A 22,633-nucleotide genomic window follows, 5' to 3' on the forward strand; every position below is an offset into this window, starting at 1 on the left:
GCACTTTGCACTTTCTTTGGAATAGTCTGCTAGGGCAGCTGCTTCTAAAAGGATGACAGAAAATAAATAATCAACACTGTGCACCCTAGAACCAGGGCAGTATTAAATACGGTGTCCTCCTTGTTAGAGGAGGATGCCTGTATAGGACACTGAGTAAAAACTGAGCAGCTCCTTCAATAACGGGCTGCTTCACAAAAACGCACAGCTTAGGTCCGGCTCCATGAGCACCACTGCTCCCATTTGTCCACACAGACAGGATTGAAATATGTCACTGATGTGCAGTTTTATTGTTGTGTAACGTCACATGTCGTCAAATGTATTTACACTTCTGTTCTTTCAACTATAACATGCATTTTCTCCATTACTGCATTTTGAACAACCCAAGTCATCTACTGCCAACATCCCCTAAGCATGTTATGTCCATGCTTTAAAGACTCAAAGCTGTTTTTACTGAACACGGTTCTAGATAGGTGATAATATGGATAATCAGTGTATAATAAACCAATTTATGCATATTATTAGATATCTAAGTGAGTTTGGGGTTTCTACAAAGTTCATATGAAACATGGTTTGTTGGAAAGTTATGAAATTTTAAAAAATCACTTCTGTGCCAAGTTTCATCAACTGACTGCAGTCAGATGTTCCTCTGTGTTCAAACCTGTTAAACAAGCAACTTCACATTTCTTGTAGTTGGTTGCAACATAACCAAGCCAATTATGGTAACTGACTAAAACAAAGGACAGTTGTAATAAAACAAGGAACTTTCTGCATTTTCCCAGCCACTCCTCTCACATGGCTGTGCCACAGCTAATAATAACACATTTCTCACGTATTTGTTTGTGGAGCGGATCCTTTCTTTATCATTTCATCCACCATGCAGAAAATATCATGAATTATGATCAGTGACACAGTCACACCTACCTTTATCAAGTTTTTCATACAAACTGCGTGATATGTGAAAGCTACTTGTTCATTGTTTAGGGTTCAGCTAAAGCCGCTTTAGCCTGCTATAAAAAAAAAAGAATTTAAAAAAATATATCTTTTTAATTCATTTTTTAAATATAACTGTCTATTATTTAGTTATTAGGGAATACACAATGTAACCCAAATAATAAAAGATAATGAGTTATAAAATATTCATAAAATACAATATATGGTTAACTGATGTATTTTGTGTTGTTGTTGTTGTTGTTGTTACACAACCCAAACTGTATGTTACATTCCAAAACTACCTTTCCCATACACGTCCGCCCTCATCAGTATGGAAGCCGGTCAGTCCAAAACTGACGTTGTCATACTGGCTCGTCTGCCGCTGTTACTCTTAAAGGAGACGTACCTCATTCGAGGGTACTCCCGGTCAAACAAATATGAGGTATGCTATAGCTTTAAGAACTAAATAATACTGGATATTTCTAAAATAATATGCGTCATTAAACTTATATATTTTAAATAATCTATTTTGCTATTTATGCAGTGGCACAAAAATTGATCGTTGGCCAGGCTAACGAAACTTGGGCTGGCTCTGGCCTTGTATGGTGGGCCTTCATTGTGAACGCTCATAAGTAACTAGACTTAAGTAATCACTAAAGTCGGTAAAGGCTATAACTGTAAGAGCGAAATGGAGTCTGGGAAAGGCGAGGTTTCAGGCACTGGTCCTGGAACTCGGACCGCAGAGTCGACAGCGGCCTCAAAACCATCCGCGGACTCGAGTGAGCCCTCCTGCGGTAGAGCCAGAAGCAAAAGGCGGACAAAAACATCCTTGTTCTTCCCGGACTCCGGTGAGACTCGTTCCGTCACCTCAGGCTCTGTGCGTGTGTTACGATCAAGGGAAGCTGGAGCTGGTACGACCTGCGAGTCCAGAAATATCACATGCAAGAAAAAAGCGACCAGTTCAGGGGACGCACGCAGTCGACCTGCAGGATCACGCACCAGAAACACACCTGTCATACAGTAAGTGCGTGCGCTGCTACTTTGATGGACGAAACTATTTGAAGAAGCTAGACACATCCTTGACAACAAGTTTGTTTACACCTCAGAAGTGTTATTTCGGTGGGACTTCTTAAAACTGTGTATTTACTGCATACAAAAAATAAATAAAATAAAACTAAACCTTTAAATGTGTTGATTCTTAACTTTCTTTCTTGCAGAAGTGCAATAAAGAAACCAACAGCCAGTCGGGGTAATGCACATATGTGAATCCCGTTCATCTGCAAGCAGTCATTTTACCTTTTACCACTTAACAAGTGTGTTATTAACCCATGTTCACATTTATTTCCCCAGCATCCACAAAAACAATTGGACCAAAGCTTCCCAAAACTAGAAAAGGTGGGGGGAAACCTTCAACCAGAGCCTCACACACATCAGCAGCAACATGCAAGCTCGAAGCTGAGTCAGGGGCGTTTTCATGTGGTAAGAGAAGACCCCTTGCATCCTTTTTGTTGTGCACTTGTTGAACTGTGTGAATATCTTGAAATGAAAGTGCAAGCAACTCAAAATAAACTGACAGACGTGTGTGGTTTTTTTCAGTGAGGGACACTGGTTCTGTGAAAGAAAGCAATGGCAGGTGAGTGATAACTTATCAAAAGCACATCAGAGGGAACGAGGGAGGATGTTACCAGCGGTACTGTGAAATTCAACATGTCCAGTGTCGTGTTAATGTCCCTATTAGCGTTGCAGATCCAGATGTGGCTCTCAAGGAGGACCTTGCATTAAGAGATGATCCAAATGACCTTGTCAAAACTGAGACAAAGACGTACGTCGATTATGCTACCTGATCACCGATCGTGCAATTTACTTCACATCAGATTAAGCACATTAGTGGTAAAATTTGCTCTTTTTTCTTTATTTTTCCCCTCTGTTTAGGAATAAATCAAAGCGCCACACAACATCACAACACAATGAATTCAAGAAAGAAGAGTCAGAGAAGGAGGAAGAAGATTGTGGCATTAAAAAGGAAGAAACCACCAGGAATGTAGCTCAGGGTCAAGATGGAGTCACTGGCACTGATCCTGAGCCAGTCAGGAAGTAAGTAGGAGATGATAGTAAACCAAAAGATAATAGAGGGGGGGTTTTGCCCATGTGAGAATTTTTGGCACCTTGTTTTGGTCCCAAAAAAAAAAAGAAAGTAAAGGAAAAATTACAAGAATTTATCAGCTGTGGTTCACTTACTAAGATATAGCATTTTTTACTTATCAAAAGGCCAATAAAGACAAATAAAGCACCCTGATTTCTGTCACATCAGTTAGCCGAGATATGAGTGTGAACACGCTTTTTAGTTCGTTTGCTTTATTTTTGCTTTTGTTTGTTTTTTAAATCAAACACCCAAGCACATGCCTTTTTGTGTGAGACTGTGTGATCTGAAATGAAGACTCTTTAGCTTTTAAGAAAGTTTGAGTTAAAGAAAGTCCCAGCAGTAGAACTACACACTGAGTAGGGGTCTGGGGGTCATCCGACATTACGAATTTGAGTGTCGGACAGTTTGGTTTAGATTTTTAGATTGTACAGCTTTTATAGAATTATTCTCAGTTTTGCTTATTCAATAGCTTATAGGGTAATGAGCTGTAGCCAATTTTGCTTCAGTTGTTTGGGGCAGTAACCCGTTTTAAGTGTGTTTCACATTTGGCTTAATATTCTGGATTGGATTTTAAACCAATCTGAGTTTCAAGGGTCGGATGGATTTCAATCTAAACATTCAAATCATATCACACACACAGGTTGTTTTATTTTGTTGTTGTTGTTGTTTTTTGTTTAGAAATGTGCATTGTTATTGAGGCTGACTAAAAGAGGGATTCGTTGAGATTAATTGACAATATAGCATATAGATTGTGTATTTTATTGTTGATTTAGTGACTGTGTGTATTGTATATTTTGAATTTATTATACACTTTGGTCAGCTGAGTTTGTTTTAATTGTGTTATCGAAATAAACTGACTTGACTAATATAACTAACTCATAACTGATGTAGATGTTAAGGGGTTGAAGAAAGCTCACTGACGTAGTTTCAGTGACCATGCCAGTGGAAAGCATTCTTTCCACAGCGAGTCACGTTGTAGGTTTTGGTTTCGTCTCTCTAGTTCTCATGTTCGTGAAAGTTAAACAACTCAAGAGTGGGATTGTTAACAGTAAAACGCATTACTGATTTTTATCATAGAAATCTGAATTCATTTAAAGCCAAATCTGAAATCTGTTTTGAATCTAAATCTCTCTTCTTCCTTTTTTCACTGTAGACGAGGTAAACGAGATGATAGATCCCCTCGGCAGCCAAAACGAAGGTAAAGTGTTCGTTATAACTCCCTAGTGCTTTTTTTTTGTTGATGTTGTTATTTTTTTTAAAAGAGCGTCCTTTTTAATTACTCTAGTCATTACAGTTCATAACATACCACCACACACATACATACCTAGGGGGGCAGGTGCATTACCCATAGGCTGGTGAGTGGGCCTGCTGCAGTGGCCCCATTCAAACTCTTGGGGGCACTGCAGATGGTGCGGTTGAGCCACTATGTCTGCTTGTGGGTCCTGGGGTGCATTGTTGTGGCTTCCCTCCCCCATTATCAAGTACATTTATGACAAAGACACAGGCATTCCTACACACTCTCGCTCTGTCTCTCACACACACACTGTAAGAGGATTGTTGATTTATATATCTGTGTATGTTCTAATTTGTGTGTTACAGGTGCTGTGTGTTTGTTTTTTTCTTCATCATACCCCCCTCCCCCTTCTTTGTAAAAAAATAATTTTTCCTTCCTGTCCTGCCTCATACATCATCATACTATACAACATATAAAGTAATAACTGAAGTAACACAAATATAAAATGAATAAGTAAACAGACAAAAGTTTCACATGAACAAGTAGAGCCTACAGAGATTCTGTATAGCTGTGTTTGCAAAAGCAAAATATGTTTGGCACCACAGTGCATTTAGATCATAATTCTGATTGCAAAAGCCGCCAGACAGGACGGGATTTTCTTTAAAGCCTTGTTGATTATACATTTCTTTTTTCCCATCTTCACAGGAAAAAGCCACCGGTGCAGTATGTCCGCTGTGAAATAGAGGGCTGCGGTACTGTTTTGGCCCACCCACGCTATCTACAGGTCTGCTGTCACCAGGGGAACTGAAATGGATCGATTACTCTGTGATGTTTGCCTTTTAACCAGTTTCATTTCTCCTCATCTCTCGATTTCAGCATCATATAAAGTACCAGCACTTGTTAAAAAAGAAGTACGTGTGTGATCACCCCTCATGTGGGCGCTTGTTTCGCCTGCAGAAGCAGCTGCTGCGCCACGCTAAACATCACACAGGTGATACAAAGATGTTTATACTCAATGCTGGTAACAATTTTCATTAGACTAGGAAAAAGATGTACCCACAAAGCAAAAAGATGTTTCATTTAAAACTCAATTACATTCTTTTTTTTTCCATACTTAGTGTTCTTGTCTTCTTCACATGTTTCTCTCAGATCAGAGGGACTACATCTGTGAGTATTGTGCTCGGGCCTTCAAGAGCTCCCATAATCTGGCTGTGCACAGGATGATCCACACAGGAGAGAAGCCAATACAGTGAGTTTATACATCTGATAATGTAACACAAGTAAACAAGGAAGAAATGAAATGAAAAACAAACAGTCACGTCTGAGTGTCTGACATAAGTTCCAGTAACAAAAGAAGGAAGCACGTCTTTTTCAAGAAAAATCTTGTATAACCCGACTGTGGGATCACATGTCTTAAAATTAGCTACAAGAATTTTTGGCAGACAAATGACATCAAGTGCCATCAAAGTCATCTATGTCATAGCACTCGCTAGTATAAACACGTCACACAAGTGTTTGTATTACACATGCAGAATATACTGCTGACTCGTTTCAGTTGAATGAAAACGTTTCAACTCCTCTTTACAAACAATGTATCAGCGGATGGGAGAGGTTGGATTATTATTGTTTCTTATTAGATAATGATTTAATCATTAGTGCGATAGCTTTTTTTCAGCTGATCATCTTAGTGATACAGTATTCATTTATTTAAACGTCACTCAAAAGGATTTTAATTTCTCCCTAAGGCTCCCTGAAACCCTTTTTCTTTTCTCAGCAGGGAACAGAGTGCAAAGTTTACTGGTACAGTGTGGTAAATAAAATTCTAGGAAAATTATACTTTATTTAGTTTTTTATTTTGTAGACGTAGACGTTTTAAGAAGGGTATCAATGTTTGGTGATTTAAAACCACATTGTACTGGCTGATATTTTTTCAGACACAAGATATAAACAGATTTTTGTAACATTTGTTATTGTCAGTTATTTGAGAGTCCTTAGTAAGATATAAGGGAAGGTGTAGAGTGGCCTCAGGTGGTGAAACTATGGTAAATGGCCTGTATTTATATAGCGCTTTACTAGTCCCTAAGGACCCCAAAGCGCTTTACATATCCAGTCATCCACCCATTCACACACTGGTGATGGCAAGCTACATTGTAGCCACAGCCGCCCTGGGGCGCACTGACAGAGGCGAGGCTGCCGGACACTGGCGCCACTGGGCCCTCTGACCACCACCAGTAGGCAATGGGTGAAGTGTCTCGCCCAAGGACACAACGACGGAGACTGTCCAAGCCGGGGCTCGAACCGGCAACCTTCCGATTACAAGGCGAACTCCCAACTCTTGAGCCACGATCGCCCCGGCTTGGTGAAACTATGCAACATCACTCACAGCATGGTTGAAGGTGTTTTTTCTTGTCTAATCTCTACTTCTTTAATTGTCTTTTATCGGTTGCTATAAACATGAGTATCGGTATGTTGGTCAATTTCACACATGATTTTTACCTTAAAGGTCATAGGTCAGGTTTGTATAAATTAGGGTTTATCTCGCATATTAAAAATGTTATGCATCCATCAAGGAGATTTTGGCCTCCCACCCAAAAACAAACAAACAAAAAATCAAATACAAATATAGGAATATATTAGAACAATTTTTAATTTTTCAAGTATGGTTCAATTGCTTAAACTTAAAATACATTTTGTTTAATCATATGGCCAAATGAACAAAAGAAATGTGTAGACCTGTGTTACTAAAGTTGCTTAACTCTGTCTTGGTTTTTTGCTGAGTCATTCCCAAAAGGAAGCACTCTTTATAAGGCAGTGTCAATGACAGTAACAATCAAACATTATGATTGTGACATTTCTTGTTTTTACATATTTTGCTGATACAAAATGTTGATCTTAAATGCTGATTTTTTTTAAATTGTAATAAAATCCATGCCTTTAAAAAAATGAACTGCTCTTCCTGTTCCACACAATAGTCCACATCCCAGCAAATAAATGACCTGTTTAACTTAATTCTCCAAAAAGAAATCTTTTCAGAAATTCAGAAGTACAACAAACTTTTCTTCTCGCTCATTCTCTGCAAGAGAAATCGAGGTCTTGCACACATTTCCATAAAGGTTCTCCAACCCTGTTCCAACAATACTTGTTTATACTTAAATTTGACATCTTTCCAGTGGAAGGTCTGAAATATTTTTCCTATTCACTCTGCAACATTTGGTCAGTGAGGGAATGTACTGGAATTTATTCTACTCTAATTTTAATTAAAATACATAAAACTTCTCTCACCGATTCAGGAAAAAAATCAACTAAAACTAAAGTGTCTTAAGTGAGGCTTGATCTCAGTGTGCGTTCAGACCTTAAGCTGTTTTTTGTCTCCATCTTGTGGCAGGTGTGAAATCTGCGGCTTCACCTGCCGTCAGAAGGCCTCCTTGAACTGGCACATGAAGAAGCATGACGCAGAAGCCTCCTACCAGTTCTCTTGCTCCATTTGTGGAAAAAAGTTTGAGAAAAAGGACTCTGTTGTTGCCCATAAAGCCAAGACCCACCCTGAGGTGCTCATAGCAGAAGCTTTAGCAGCCAACGGAGGAGAAGTAATAAGCACACCCACCCCAGTCCTCGAGACTCTTCCAGCAGTCATCCAGCCTGAGCAGCCTTCTGTCAGCCAGCAGAGTTGCTCAGTAATAAGCACTACCACCCCGGTCCTCGAGACAACTCCACTACTCACTAAGCCTGTGCAGCCGTCTGTTAGCCAGCAGAGCCACAAGGACCAAAAGAGTCAGGAGAGCCAGGAAGCGGCAAGCAGTGGGCTCACTCCACTGCAGCAGGTGGTGCTCCCAGTTGCTCCACAGTCTGAACAGGATGTATCTCAAGGACAGTTTCTCCAACTGCCCCGCATGGTGCAAGTTTCACATCAGCAGCAGGGCCCAACCTTGATGCACTTCTCCAGCACCAGCTACCCTCAGCTCATCCAGCTCTCCACTCTTCCAGTTAGTGCAGTCACATCCGTGGCTTGTGTGGAACCCCAGAGCACACTCCTCACCCTGAGCTCCGTCACCACCCTGGCCTCCACAGCATCTGTGGCTCCCCAGCAGGCCGTGCACTGGGGGAGGGAGGGGGACGTGGATGCGCAAATTTGCGGAGAGGGTGATCTGTGGGAAAGGGTGGTGGTGGCAGGGGGCGGACAGGATGTAGGGGAAATGATGTGGGGGGGTAACGCGGAGAGGAGGAAGGAAAATGAAGGCACTGTTTGGGAGAGGGAGGGAGAGCGGATGTCACAGTGTGCAGATGTAGGTGGAGACAGTTTGATCTAGATGTAAAGAGGGCGAAATGAACTGAAGGGCGACTTTATGTTTATGAAGGAAACGCACATTTTATTCCAATAAAACACTGAAACACTTGAAATGCATAGATGATGGATATTTAAAATAATAGAAGCTGTCTTTGTGATCTATATACAGTCACTTTCAGTACAGAGCTACTTTGTATCAGGGAGTTGTTTTTTTTTTAAATTAATACAATGGATTACATACTTTTTGACCACCTAATATTTTATAAATTTTGGAGTTTGTCATGTAATTTCGAGATCAAATGATTGTTGGTTATGCACAAGAAGATCACAGCTTATTTGTATTTCCCTGTAGTATTCCTGTTGTGTTGATGTGTGTCCTTTTGAATGGTGAACTAATGAGAATTACAAGGTGCAATTAATCCTCAAACTATAAAAAACAACCATACCTGATTTCAGTTTGGTTGCTTGTCCTTTTAAGGGCAAAACCTTACAAATCACTGTGAGGCTGAGCTTGGATCGCTCCTTGAAAGGCCCATTGTGACCATTTGTATTTGGAGAGTCTCAGGCATGGGGTTTGGACATTCATGGAGTTGTGCACCATAAATTCTTCCTACATGGGAAAAAAAGAAATCATCTGGAGGCATCTGAGGGAAAATATTCAGCTTAAACGACCTGAATAATACAGTCGTCACTCACCACCTTCATCTTTTTCTCATTTTAACACTATCTCGATACATAAATGCACAAGTTCAAGTGGTCTGAACAGGACTTCCAGGGACTGATGTCAAAGTGACAGGACCCCAGGAAGAGACCCGGCACTTCATAAGGATCTGATGAGGCTGATGTCAAAGCCAGCACATTTTGATTCCACCTTGTACTGATGTAACTGAGTTCAAATCTGTTAACATATGTCTCACTCCAGTCCTCGTGAGTTGAAATAGTAGGACAGTGGGTTATAAACACAAGGCCAGAATCGGCCTGGGAAAGACTCCGGTGTAGCTTTGGAAAATGTGAAGGAGTGCTTAGATTTGTAACTATTAACTCTTTCATCAGGTAAACAGCTGTTCCTATTAACAAAAATATCCCTCATTGCCATTCATTCTACACCAAAGTAATTAAGTAATAGAATTTTTTTTTACATTTCACAGTAAAAAAGTAAAAAGACTGGTGGAGTTTCCCTGATCTTGTTATTTGAGATCAAAGTGAACTGTATGTGGTCCACAATGTAAGCTGATGCTGTAGTGTATAAATGTTTCTGTTCTAGTGGCCCAGCCACTGTGACAGAGAGTTAGCGTGAACAACTCTGAAAACCACCTACGTTTGTTCTTCTCTTGCTCCTCTTCCTTCTCATATGTTGCAGTTTGTAAAGAAAAGATTTAAGTTGCTTTCTGTGCTTCATTATATTTCAGTAAACCAGGAGCATCACACTTGGGAAATAAACTGTTTTTCCAAATCTTCACGTTCTTCACAGGCAGCAGTATCATGTTAGGAAAATATGTTCCCTCTGAAATTAATTTGATAATTTTTGTGTGGTTTTATCAGACCACTGTAATATGATACAAATTATATAAACCTCTGTATGTTGCTAATATTAAACATACAAGATAAGTTCAGAATGTGTTCAGAATAATTATTAAAAATAAATCTGTTCTCAACTCTTTATGTGTCACATGTCATTGATGTGATATACTTCACATTTCTTTCTTCTCCTTAGCCTCTCTTGTCTGGCAGTCTTTGCAGAAGTGTGATCTTAATGCACTGTTTTGTGATATTTACATGACAAAATTGTAATATAAATATGGCACTTTAAAGCACTAATTCAACCTCTGGACAGTTGGGCTCTAATGCGCCTGGTCTTTAAAGGAATAAAATGCAAATGAGAATCAAGTTGTATATAGAAAGATAGTATAAATACAAAACTAGGAAAGATTGCTAAGAGTCTGTGTTGCTAGGTTGCTCAGGGATCGGGCACACTTTTGAAGTGCAGCCACAACTTCCTGATTGGATTGAGAACCAGGCTAGAAAATATATCTTCTCTCCAGTCGTAGTTCTCCTGTGGATATAGAGTATCCTCCAGGATCTGACCAAAGAACCCTCTTCCAATTAACTTCAGAGTCTCCGACATCCCTTTGAATGAATTCCAGGCAAGATTTCATGCAAGCTTTTTTCAGTTTTCTCTTTATCACTCTCCCATCCTGGCAGACAGTTCTAATATGTACACTCTTTCCCATCAGATCCACTGAAGCTCTTTCAGTGTGTCACAGGTGTATTGGTGGCCTCTCTTATTTAGTTTGTGAGTGATGGCCAGATCTATGCAGCTTTAGACTAAGTGATATACTTCTTCCATTTCTTAAAGATGGATTTAACTGAACTCTGTGGGATGTCCAGTGAACTGGAAATCTTTTTGCAGCCATCTCTTGACTTCTGTGAGTTGCTTGGAGTCAATTGTAGCAGGAATACTGATGAACCAGAGACAAAATGTTTTCACTACATGTCAAGTCAAAGTAAACTTTATTGTCATCTCTGCTATATACAGTTCAGTATATAGAGAGACGAGATGACGAGGCTCCATTTCCATACATTGCAAAAGAACAACAATAAATATAGCAAGAGTAAGAATAAGAAGAATAAATATATATACACTTTGAGACTGAGGTAAGGGGAGCAAATATACACTTTGGGGTAAAGGGGTTAATAACAGTCTAAAATTTACAATTGAGATTTAAAGTGACTTTGAAGTGGTTTAAAATGACCAACATAGCAACTTTACGGTTTACAGTGTGAATACACATCAACTGTAGTCAGGTGGTCACCGTTTCACTAATTGTGACACTTCTGGAATCAATTAGATGTACCTCTGTTGAATTGATTGTTAATTTAAAAGATTCTCAAAGTCAGAATTTCTTCCCCACTTTAAGGCGCTCCTTCTTGGTATGGCTTCTTCCTTGCTAGTGCTTCCCCTGGTGGACACATTGTGCAATACATTTTATTTATGTTCATTTTCATTTCTGTTTTAACAAATAATTTTATGCATTGATACCTAGAGACTAGCAGAGTAGAGCATTGGCTTAGCATATTATAGTGAAAACTTGGGGTGTTCTTTTTATGATAATTTCTAACTGCTTAAGTATATTCTTCTGACTCTATTGGAGTAGTTTTTTGCTCAGAGGTATGAGCTGTCACACAGGTCAGAAATCTTTAAATCATCCATCCAGGTGGTCGTAGGAATAGGAATATCTATATTTTAAAGGGTTTTGCTCATTAGCAAATGTATTCAAGCACTTTGCAACTTGTCCTTTTAATGTGTGCCTTTCTCTTGTTTTGTATATATTACTCTTGTTTGTTATTTATTCGTGTTGTCTTACTATTTATATGTCCTGTACAGTTTGTGTGGAGTACCCACAATGTTGTTGTACATGTACAATGACGATAAAGAGCTATTCTATTCTATTCTATTCTGCATATTTCTGGCTTTCTTCTGATCTCTGTCAGATTAGTTTTGAATGAATTTTCATTTGAAAAATAAAATGAAATAAAATAAATAATTTACTTACACTGGGTCTTAGGTCAACCTCTCAGTTAACTTAGAGCCTGAAATTAGCGTTCTTTCCTTTTAAGGCCCACTCCCTTTAAGCCAACGTTCTCCTGATAGGCTATCCCTTACAAACAGAAGGTTTCAATACTAGGTGGGTGGGGCCTCTGTGCTCACAGCCAAAGCTGTGTGTCTCAGATATTAGATGTTAGGCATATCCACTCTTTTTGACATCATACTGTGTTTAGTGCAGTCTGTAGCCAGAGATTTTCATACCCTGACTTCATTGTTTAACTCTGGTTGTGTTTAATATGTTCATCAACCACCGTCACAGTGAAAGAAAATGGGAAATAGGTGCAGCGATTTATTGAAATATCCAAATGTGCATGGTAATACAGCATATACAGCTAGGTCAATATATATTTGGACACTGCCTCAAGTTTTGTTTTGTTTTGTTATCTGTTTACTGAAACATATTCCAATTATAATTCTATGATGGACATGGACATATTGTGTAGAATGTCAGCTTTCATTTGAATTGGATGAAGGGTTTAGAAGTTTCAGCTCCTTAACATGTGCCACCCTCTTTCGAAAGGGACCAAAAGTAAGTGGACATTGACTCAAAGGCTATTTAATGGGCAGGTGTGGGTAAATCCTTCATTATGTCATTATCAATTAGGCAGATAAAAGGCCTGGACTTGATCTGAGGTGACTGTGTAGTGTTTGCATTTCGAAGATTGTCCAACATGCAGTCAAAGGAGCTCTCCGTGCAAGTAAAACAAGACATCCTTAAGCTGTGAAAACAGAAAAAGTAAACAAAAACATGTGTTAAAACTGTGTTATCTTTGGCATTTTTTGTCACTTCAAGAAATTAGGGGAAATTTTGCAATTTAAAACTGGTCCTCTGCTAAGTTTTCTGTCACGTGTAGACACAACACTGGTTCATCCCTTTGAGTTAGGTGCGTTTATATGGTTGAATGATTAATAGGTCGGTGTAAATGGTTGAAAAAGCAAAAAACATTCCTCTGAAAATGGTCAGGCACAAGGACACAGCAGCTAATGTCCAAAGAAAAACTTTGACAGACCTACAGAAACCCTAAAAAACTATTATTTAAGACCACTTCAAAAATAAATCACAAGAAGTAAAATATAAAGAAATGAAGGGTAGCGCTAGACTTTTTGCACAAAGCTGTGTGTAGACACAAAATAAGGAAAATAAAATGGGTCCACGTTAAACATTAATTGAGATATACTTTCCCACACATCTCCAGCGCATTGCAAAATTAATTGTTAGCCTTGGCCTTTTAATAAAAACTATAAAAAATTAAACAAGCAATGCATTGAACAAAAATAAACTTTTCCATCGTTGTTTACAGCTGCTGGAGAGAAGGGGGGGGAAAGCTATTCCAATAAACAGAGTTTTTATTATGCGTGGAAGGGTGGGTGGGCCGCATGGTGACGTTTTCTGTACACCCCACCACACACACGCGCACAGACACGCACATCGTGGCTGGCGGAACCAATTACATCCCCTCTTGTTGGTGTACATGCCAAATGAGCACCCGCACAATCGGGCTCCACTGGCTGTCCCCCCGCGTGCATCTCCGGCTCGTGTTCGGACCGCAAAAGTATCCAGAAACAGCCACACGGCGTAGTTTCGCTGCCAGAGGGGAGGGGGACTGTTTCTGCTCCTGTCGGTCGGTCTGCGCCCCGCTCGCTGCTAGCCCACCTTTGACATAAACACGGCTGAGAGCAAATGGCAGAGCAGGAGGAGCAGCCGATAGCTGGCCGGTCGCTGACGGGACAAGCGGTGGCTCTTGCCCGGCTACTGCACCATGAGTGTACCAGTCTGCTCCGGCTATACGTGAGTGATCAGAGTAGCCACTCTTTCTGCTTAGCTCATGCGGGTCATTCTGTCTGGGACGCTCCCCTCCCAGTTATTTGGAGCTTTCTTTAAAGCCGTAGTGTTTCAGTATCCAGGCAGCTTGCTACCTGTCGCTTTTGGACTGTGTCTGTCTTTCACAGCAGGATTTAACGCTGACTAGTTTGTTTTTGGAGCAGATACTGGAGGGAGGGGGGTAATTACACTAAAAAATACCCTCCACCCCCACCACTCAATTTCTCAAGGGGAACCTAATGGATAGATTGTATTGGATTTTTTTTTCCCCTGCTGCCATCCATCCTTTTAGAAAAGCTCTTAACCGATCAGTTTAATCAATGGTTATCTCTTGGTCCCTGAAATAGACTTATACTAAAATGAGATTAAAGGGTGCAAGGTAAGTGACCTGTTTGCATCGGAGTGGGACAAATTTATATTTATTTATCTTTTCAGACGGAGAGGGAGACCTTCCTGTCCAGCTACACCCCAGATGGGAAGCGCCTCGTGTCCGCGTCCCCAGAATCTGAGGAGCCCAGCACGGAGGAGCAGGTGCACTTGCTGCACTCTGCTCTGCGACAGTGCCTCGGGCTGCTCCACCGTGTTATCCAGAAGGAAGAGGAGGAGTGGGGCAAGCTGGAGGATGAGTACGAGTCCATGAGGAAGAACGTGCGAGCCCGACTGGAACACTTGCTCTACAGCACCAAAAGTTTGGTGGAGACTGACGGCACCAACCTGGAGGTTACCCCTGATAATCAGTGTAATGAGGTAAATGAGGTGCCGTTTCGGGGGTTTTGTAGTTAGTCATGTCCTTGTGGCCTTTCCTCTATTATGGTGACACTCACAACTGTCCACAGCCCATAACACATTAAAAGTGGCGGTGGGCAATACGGCCTCAAAATATATCACAATATTTCAAGAACGTTTGGGAGATTTCTGACAATCTAGGGGAAAATACCGAAGAACGTTTTATTGATACTTGCAACCTAGCAGCATTTTTCACCCTTTTCCAGTGAGCTGACACACTTCCTTATTGTGAAGTGTGAATCTATGGAAACAGGTGCCAGCAGCAGTTGCATTATAGTGCAATAGCAGTGACGAAGGACAGGAAAATGTGAGCTCAGAAGTAGCTTAGGTAGAGTTTTCCCCGGAAATTTTAACTAATGTATAAAATAACTTCTTCACACTGAGATCCAGTGTGAACCCTCTGCTCCCTCTAACTCTGCAGGAGCAGCACAGTATCATCACATAATAACACTGAAAATATATGCTTTGCCTGGGATGTTGTATCTCAGCTCAAGCTTTTTAACCAGCTGCTTAAATCCCTCCTTCACCGCCGTGTAACCGCATCAGTAATTTCCATCCACTGTCTGCTCTTCCTGACGCATCGAGTGCAGCTAGTGAGCGCTCCAGCGATGCTCGTGGAGTCATCTGATCGCTGTGTGGTGGCGCATCACCAGCTGATCATCTCTCCTCCTTCATTGCTTGGTAGTAATAGTGTGGTTTCTGTCTAATGTAGTGAACCAAGCTTGTCATTTCCACCTTCAGTGGGAGCAGATGTTTTCTGTTTTGTTTGGGCTTGTTGCAGTAGCTCCCTTTTTAGGTACTAAATCATCATCACTGGAGGCTGACGCACAGCTCTCGGCGTCAGACATGCCCAGGTTTGTCTCCTTTATTTATATTTATACTCTAGGGAATGTAAATGGTGTCGGAATAGCAGTAAAGTCAGCAGTGATTTATTTTACATCACGTAAAAATTCATACAGATATCATCGCATGTGATATGGTTCGACACAACCCTGATTAAAAATTAAACTTTGTGGCATCATATAGACTAAAACCGTGCATGCAGCGCAGTATGCTGTAAAGGTTTATTATGATGTGTCTTTATGTCCCTGGCTTTCTCCATGTAACTGATTTCAACCCTTTGACATCAGGTTGACCAAGTAAACCCCCTGAAGTGGATAAAATTCAGTTTCAACACCTACATCTATGAGCTTAAATGCATTTATTTTAAAGTCATCACAAAATCTGACTAAGAACCCGAAAAAAAAAGTTTATTTTAGAGTAGCCAGGCTCTGACTTTACATTCTCATCAGATGGAAAACCTAAAATCTCAGCACGGTTGTGACTAAACCCTGTATTACATGAATTACAGCTTTTGTGTGAATGTGACTAACGCTGTTTACAGACAGTTCAAATCATTAGTTCAGGCCCTGAAATGTTCAAGAAAACCCTGGTTGTATTTGTCCTTTTACATCGACAACAGACTAAACGGATGGATATTTCTCCCACAGGTTGGTGGGGAACAAAATAGAGGGCTGTAGGTCACCCCAATAGAGCACTTCTCTCCCAGACTGCTGGCTTACTTGGTGTTACTAGAGTATTTAAAAGTAGAATGGGAGGCAGAGGCTTCAGCTTTCAGGCTCTTCTTCTGTTGAACCAGCTCCCAGTTTGGATTAGGAAGACAGAAACCCTCTGTACTTTTAAAATTCAAATTCAAATTTTTATTTGTCACGTACACAGTCATACACAGTACGATATGTAGTGAAATGCTTGGACAACTGCTCGTGACCTAAAGAAAACAAAAAAGGAAAAGGCTATGAATAAGATAGGAAATAAATATGAAAAATTAAAAAGGGTAAATTTAACTAGGAAGGAATAAAATATAAATTAAGGTTAAAAATGAAATAACTGTACAACACAAATTAGAATGAAGGGTAAATTTAACTGGGAAGAATAAGATAAAGATAAAATATATAAATTAAAGTTGAAAATAAAATAACTGTACAACAAAATACACAATATAGAACTATATAAGAATGTATGAAGAAATCTAAATATAAATAAATATATACACAATAACAGCAGCTGTACAAGTATTAACCGGAAATGAAGAATATAGTGACCAGTGTTGTGCAAAAACAATGTCCAGAAAGTCCAGTGTGTGTGTAAGAACCATATGTGTGGGTCAGTACTGTGGTGGTGTGATTGAGAGACCGTATCGCCTGCGGGAAGAAGCTCCTCCTCAGTCTCTCTGTGTTGGTCTTCAGGGAGCGGAATCGCTTTCCTGACCTCAACAGAGAGAGCAGTCTGTTGTTGGGATGGCTGAGGTCCTTCACGATCTTCCTGGCCTTGGTCCAGCACCGCCTGCTGTAGATTGAGTGCAGGTCAGGGAGCTCGGAGCGGACGGTGCGCTCAGCTGACCGCACAACCCTCTGTAGAGCTCGTCTGTCCTGCATGGTGCTGTTCCCGAACCAGGTTAAGATGTTTCCCGCCAGGATGCTCTCTATGGTGCACGAGTAAAAGTTCCTGAGCACCTTGGAGAGCAGTTGGAAGTCTCTCAAGCGTCTGAGGTGGTAGAGACGCTGTCGGGCCTTTTTCACCACGGTGTTGATGTGACAGGACCATGACAGGTCCTGCGTGATGTGAACTCCGAGGTATTTGAAGCTGTCCACTCTCTCCACTGGGCACTCGTTGATGACGGGGGTCTGGTAGTTCCTCTCCTGCTTAGTGCTGAAGTCCACTATCAGCTCCTTTGTCTTACTGACGTTTAGAAGGAGGTTGTTCCTCTGGCACCAGTTCTCCAGATTCCTAATCTCCTTCAGGTAGGCCGTCTCGTTGTTATCAGAGATCAGGCCCACCACGACGGTGTCGTCAGCAAACTTGATGATGGTGGTGGAGCTGGTAGTGGCCACACAGTCATATGTGTACAAAGAGTACAGCAGGGGGCTCAGAACACACCCCTGGGGGGCTCCAGTGCTGAGAAATTAGGCCTAAAACTTTCCTTTTTGATGAAGGATATAGTTAGGGCTGCATCAGGTGACCCTGAATCCTCCATTGCTGCTGCAAGCTTCCCATAATCCACTGTTTATTCTTTATTCACTTTTTTCCACACACTGTGGCTCTCTTCCACAGTGTGTCTCTGTCCTTTCTTCCTCCCCTCACATCCAGCAGATCCAGTCCCATGTGGTCCCAGCAGATAGCCGCTCCTCCCTGAGACTGGTTCTGCTAGAGGTTACTTCCTGTTAAAAGGGAGTTTTTCCTTCCCTTGGTTGCCAACTGCATGCTCATAGGGGATCGTCTGATTATTGAAGTCTTCACCTTACAATATAAACCACCTTAAAGTGACTCCTGTTGTGATTTGGCACTATATAAAACTGAATTGAAGCACCAAATATTTAATGTGAAGTCATCTGGTTGTTGATAACTTCAGATGTATGCTAATGGTACTTTGTAGCCATTGGATGTGTGATTTAAGTGCTTGTGTGTGAAATTGTCATTGTCAAATATAAAGGGCGGCATTAATTTTAATTAGTTATTTAGTAAACAATCCAAATGAGTTTCACCAAGTGTGGACATGTTCATTAGGCCAAAACAGTTTCTTAGCAGATTTTGAATGCAAGGGCTCACTCCTAATGAGAGACATCTATTGCTCTGTCTTGCTCTCTTCTGTGTAGGAAACCGACGGCTCTGGGGGAGTTTTCGGGTTCAAACTCTGGACCTACCAAGTGCTGCTGGAGCTGATCCACTGGTCTGATCATGCCGCGAAAACTCTCCATGTGTTGCACACGGAGAGAGAAGGAGCAGAGGAGGCCTAAATTCCCTAGTTAGAGTCGATCGGCATCTACGAACGAGCTTATTCAGCAGCCAGCTTTCCCCTTGATGTATTCCAAATTCAAAATTGTAAGGTGATGTGGAATATACTCTGTGAACACTCAAATAAAATCCCAGCTAAGCTCCTTTAGCCAAGTAAACAGCTTTTCTTAGGCATTACTATTTCCACAGCAAGCGCTAAAGAGCCCTCTGGTTTCCCACAGTTGTCGGTTCTTTGGACAAAAAAAAAGAGTGTGCAGACTTTACACTTGTGTAACCATCAGTTTGCTTTGTGCAGTGGCATTTAAGAGCGTTTGAAAGTGACTTTTTTGTGTATGCTGTGTATACCGTAATTTATTTTATTTAAGTAGATTTACTTTTGATGACTAACTACCTGCTGTTCTTAACACTCCAAAATCTGACTGCTAGACTAACACCATAAAAACACGACTGTTAAACTGTGACTGACATGCAGCTAAATATGTAGCCATTTACTAATTTAAACAGCTTTTTTTCATGTACCACGTTACTAACACATCTAACGTTTCCAAATTAGATTTCATGTTGTCGTGTATAGGCTGGCCGATCGGATGTTTATGGGGCTGGCACAGTCTGTGATGATCAAGTGTCATGTTTTGCTGCTTTGGTCGCCAGGTTCTCTCCTGTTGTTATACTTGAATTTGCTGCTACACTGTTCACAAGTTGGAACTATTAGACCAGTGGTTCTCAAACTTTTTTTTTTCTCTCCTGCCCTCGGATGGATATTTTACAGTAGAGCCGTACTGTCTGTTACCAAAACTATCAAACATTCTGAAACGCAGCGATTTCACTGTAGTCTAAAATGCCTGACACAGTATACGCTCACGCAGTGAATGAGCTGTGACTTGCACACTTGCCGGTATGGTGAATATCCGATGACCATGCTTTTCTTTTATGTCTGTGATGAATAACTGGATGTTTATTGAAGATTAAAAGCTCATCTTAATCTTTGTTTTTTGTTGGTATTGGTTCTACTTTGTCTTCTGGGTCGTGTCCTATGAACTCTGATGTCAAGTGTGTCGCTGTGGCATTGGATACAAGTTAATTCAAGCCACACTGTAAAAGATCAAATATCTATAATAAACATGGCTAGGGCATCAAGTCTGAGGCATGCAGACAGTATGATGAACTGCACTTAGGATTAGGTTTTTAGACAATTGCACATTTCGGTCTAATTTTTTTTCTTTGCAAACCACTACGGAGGGTTTTAATGCAGTTTTCAGCTTTAACTTCAGGGCTTTAATGAAAATACTGCTTGACCTTTTTAGAAATTACGATCGTTTTTATACACAACCCCCATTTTTAGGAACTGAAAAGTCCCTGGACAACTGGCTTGTCTGTTTATTTAAAATCCACTTTGGTGGCATACAGAAGCATAATGACAGAAATTGTGTCAATGTTACTACTGACCTAACAGCAGGTCATACCCAGCAAACATGCCCCCTTCCTGACGCAGCCCTCAAGGGATAGTTATCTCCTAGCTGTTTTGGTGCCAAGAAAATAAACCATTAGTATAGATGAGGGGTGGACACTTAATTTTCCAAAGACCTCCTGTGAGAAACTGGGACTGTTGTGAAAGGCTGCACCAGTAAGATTAACTCCATTCTGCTCAATTTCATCTTTTTATAAGCTTGGTGCGGACCTCCACTGCAGTCACAGTTTTTCAAATAGCCTCTTAGGAAAATGAATTGTCCACCTCTGATAATAAAAATATGATTTAGACTTGTCACATAATATGTAATAATTGGTAAATCATTTCAATTTTGTGTTTACTTTTTCTTTGCTTTTTAAACCAGTCGCACTTTGTTTTAGGTTCTTGTTAAGATCGCTTGAGCAGTACAATTGCTGATCATGGATGACCCTGAGGACATGTAACGTCTAGTGAAGTAAGAGAGAGGAAGGTTCGGTAGTGGTGTAAGTCGGGGGAATGATTGAAGAAAAAGCATAAGAGTTCAAAGACCTCTCCCATGTGATATATAAGCCACAACCATCTCACAACCTACATGCTACAATGTAACAAGCTCATCGACAAGTGTGTCCTCTCTCTGAATAAAATCAATGTCTGAAAGTCGTGATGCACACAGCATAGCACCCATGAAGCTATTACATACAAACGTTGCATACTTAAGCGTCAGTATATAACAGAGAGGTAATGCTGCTGCAGCTGAGATTAGGTCAAAGGTCATTTTACTGTACATCTGTTGATATATTAAGCAGTTATCATAAAATGTACAATGTTACTCTTTCCCATCATTGTTTAATATATTTTATGATACTTTAGTCCTTTCTCTTTAAAAAAAAAGTGTGAAAAAGTCAACACTGTATTCGAAACTGTTTCCTGCTTTGTAACCAACAAATCACTCAACATAGAAAGAAACTGTGTGTTTACTTTCACTGAGGCCAAGTAATCTTACATTAAAGATGAATTTCACTACAGGACATCAACACCTGTAGGGATGGTGCTTAGGGAACGCTGAGAAACTTTGTTACATGACATAAAAGAATACAAACACAAAAATGCATGCATTTTCAAAAAGATTTGAATTCTCGGATATTGTAGCACAAAAATCAATAGAAACTGAGGGAAAAAGGTCAATGCAGAATAAAAGGATTTCCATGATCAGTTTGCCACAGCAGCATTTTGTGTCTTTTTTGGGGTCAGGTCACAGATTCTCAAGATTATCAGACACAATTTTATCCCGAGCTAAAGCAGCGTGAAGAAATATTCCACAACAAGTAAACTGATCCATGCCACCCACCATTTTTATCCTGAAGCCATAACTGGTTTCCATGAGAAACAAAAAAAAAAAAAAAAAGCAGGAAGAAAATGACTTTGCGTTTTCACTTAGGGAATTGCATGTAATGATTTTTCACATTTGCGAAGCTACATTTCTTGAAACCTTCCACCTTTTTATCTCAAAAGTGCAAAAGCCAGTTGTTAAAAATACATTCACAAAATCTCCGACTCTTGACAACACCAAACATCAAAACAGTTTTATCAATGCTCACAGCCAATGTTTTCAGATCACACACACAGCGCACCGATGGTAAAAAAAAAAAAAAAAAAAGAACCACACAACTGTGTAAAAAACAAAACAAGAGAAAAACATGCAGTTAAATCATATATTATCATTATATGATGTGAATATGTATACAGCAACATTCAGGATTGCTACAAAATGATAAATGATACGTGACCTCTTTGTCCTGCTTCATTCATCCATATATGCAAACCAAAGATAAAATTGTTAATAAAGCCTTATGTAACGTGTACTTTATGTCTCGTGTTTTCTGAAATTTTCTGAAATCGTTCGTTTTTGAGTGAGAAAATGAGTTTCAAAGTATTGTAATTATTTAAGTGGCGTATTAAACATATTAAACATTCACAAGCAGGGGAAACAAGTAAGTCTTTCATTTTTGTAAAAATGTGTTATGTATATGTATTGTCATTGAGCAAATAAGAACATCACCAGCCAACCCCCCTTATCTCTAAAAAAAAACAGCTTTTCGTGCACTCAGAAAACCTGTTTTCATCTTTGTGATAGTCCATTTTGCAGATGGTAATTAAAAATGTTTATTTAGCTTTTCAGCTTAAAAGTTAGGGCAATTTTATCAACGTATAATCATTCTGTATATTATACACTAACATTTAGTTGGTTTTCACTGGGATTGAGGGTATGAAAGACTGTAATCTGAGACGTAATGACTAAAGCTGTAAAACAGCCTAGACTTTAAAATGCTCTTCTGCGTTATCGTGAGGTATACGAAATTTAAACGCACTTGGATACGTGTATTTAGCAGGTATAGTTATATTAGTTGTATTTCACTCGTGTCTGCTGCTAGTCTTTATTTCTGTTTTAGGTCTTTGAAAGTTAAACTGTCGCCATATGAAGTAAACATATACATAAATAACACGCCAATAAAATTAAACTAGCTTCTCGCTCATAGAGGTGAGTGCACCCCATTTTACCAATAGAACCCCAAAGGATGTTGTGCAC

At 40.1% G+C, this 22,633-nt stretch overlaps 2 protein-coding genes across 3 annotated transcripts; both read left to right on the forward strand.

Annotated features, from left to right (window-relative positions):
- Positions 1-1,216: 1,216 nt before the first annotated feature.
- On the forward strand, positions 1,217-10,252 carry LOC146714986 (uncharacterized). 2 transcript variants are annotated; one of them, XM_085451336.1, is made up of 12 exons: positions 1,217-1,372; positions 1,475-1,950; positions 2,148-2,179; positions 2,281-2,409; positions 2,527-2,563; positions 2,669-2,752; positions 2,863-3,024; positions 4,227-4,271; positions 5,013-5,091; positions 5,184-5,298; positions 5,457-5,556; positions 7,693-10,252. In XM_085451336.1, exons 2-12 carry the CDS (start codon positions 1,619-1,621, stop codon positions 8,612-8,614), a joined length of 2,037 nt encoding a protein of 678 aa, XP_085307462.1. In that variant the 5' UTR covers positions 1,217-1,372; positions 1,475-1,618; the 3' UTR covers positions 8,615-10,252. The 2 variants fall into 2 exon arrangements, with proteins under 2 accessions (XP_085307462.1, XP_085307461.1); XM_085451335.1 differs by having other exon boundaries at positions 1,217-1,950.
- Positions 10,253-13,610: 3,358 nt separating this feature from the next.
- On the forward strand, positions 13,611-19,587 carry LOC146714987 (ciliary neurotrophic factor-like). The gene is made up of 3 exons (XM_085451337.1): positions 13,611-13,988; positions 14,457-14,768; positions 18,461-19,587. Exons 1-3 carry the CDS (start codon positions 13,881-13,883, stop codon positions 18,599-18,601), a joined length of 561 nt encoding a protein of 186 aa, XP_085307463.1. The 5' UTR covers positions 13,611-13,880; the 3' UTR covers positions 18,602-19,587.
- The last annotated feature ends 3,046 nt before the right edge of the window (positions 19,588-22,633 follow it).

This window comes from Copadichromis virginalis, linkage group LG3 (genome assembly GCF_057382275.1).
Source record: "Copadichromis virginalis isolate Kocher_CV1m ecotype Utaka linkage group LG3, C_Virginalis_male_GT1.1, whole genome shotgun sequence".
Classification (NCBI taxonomy): Eukaryota; Metazoa; Chordata; class Actinopteri; order Cichliformes; family Cichlidae; genus Copadichromis; species Copadichromis virginalis.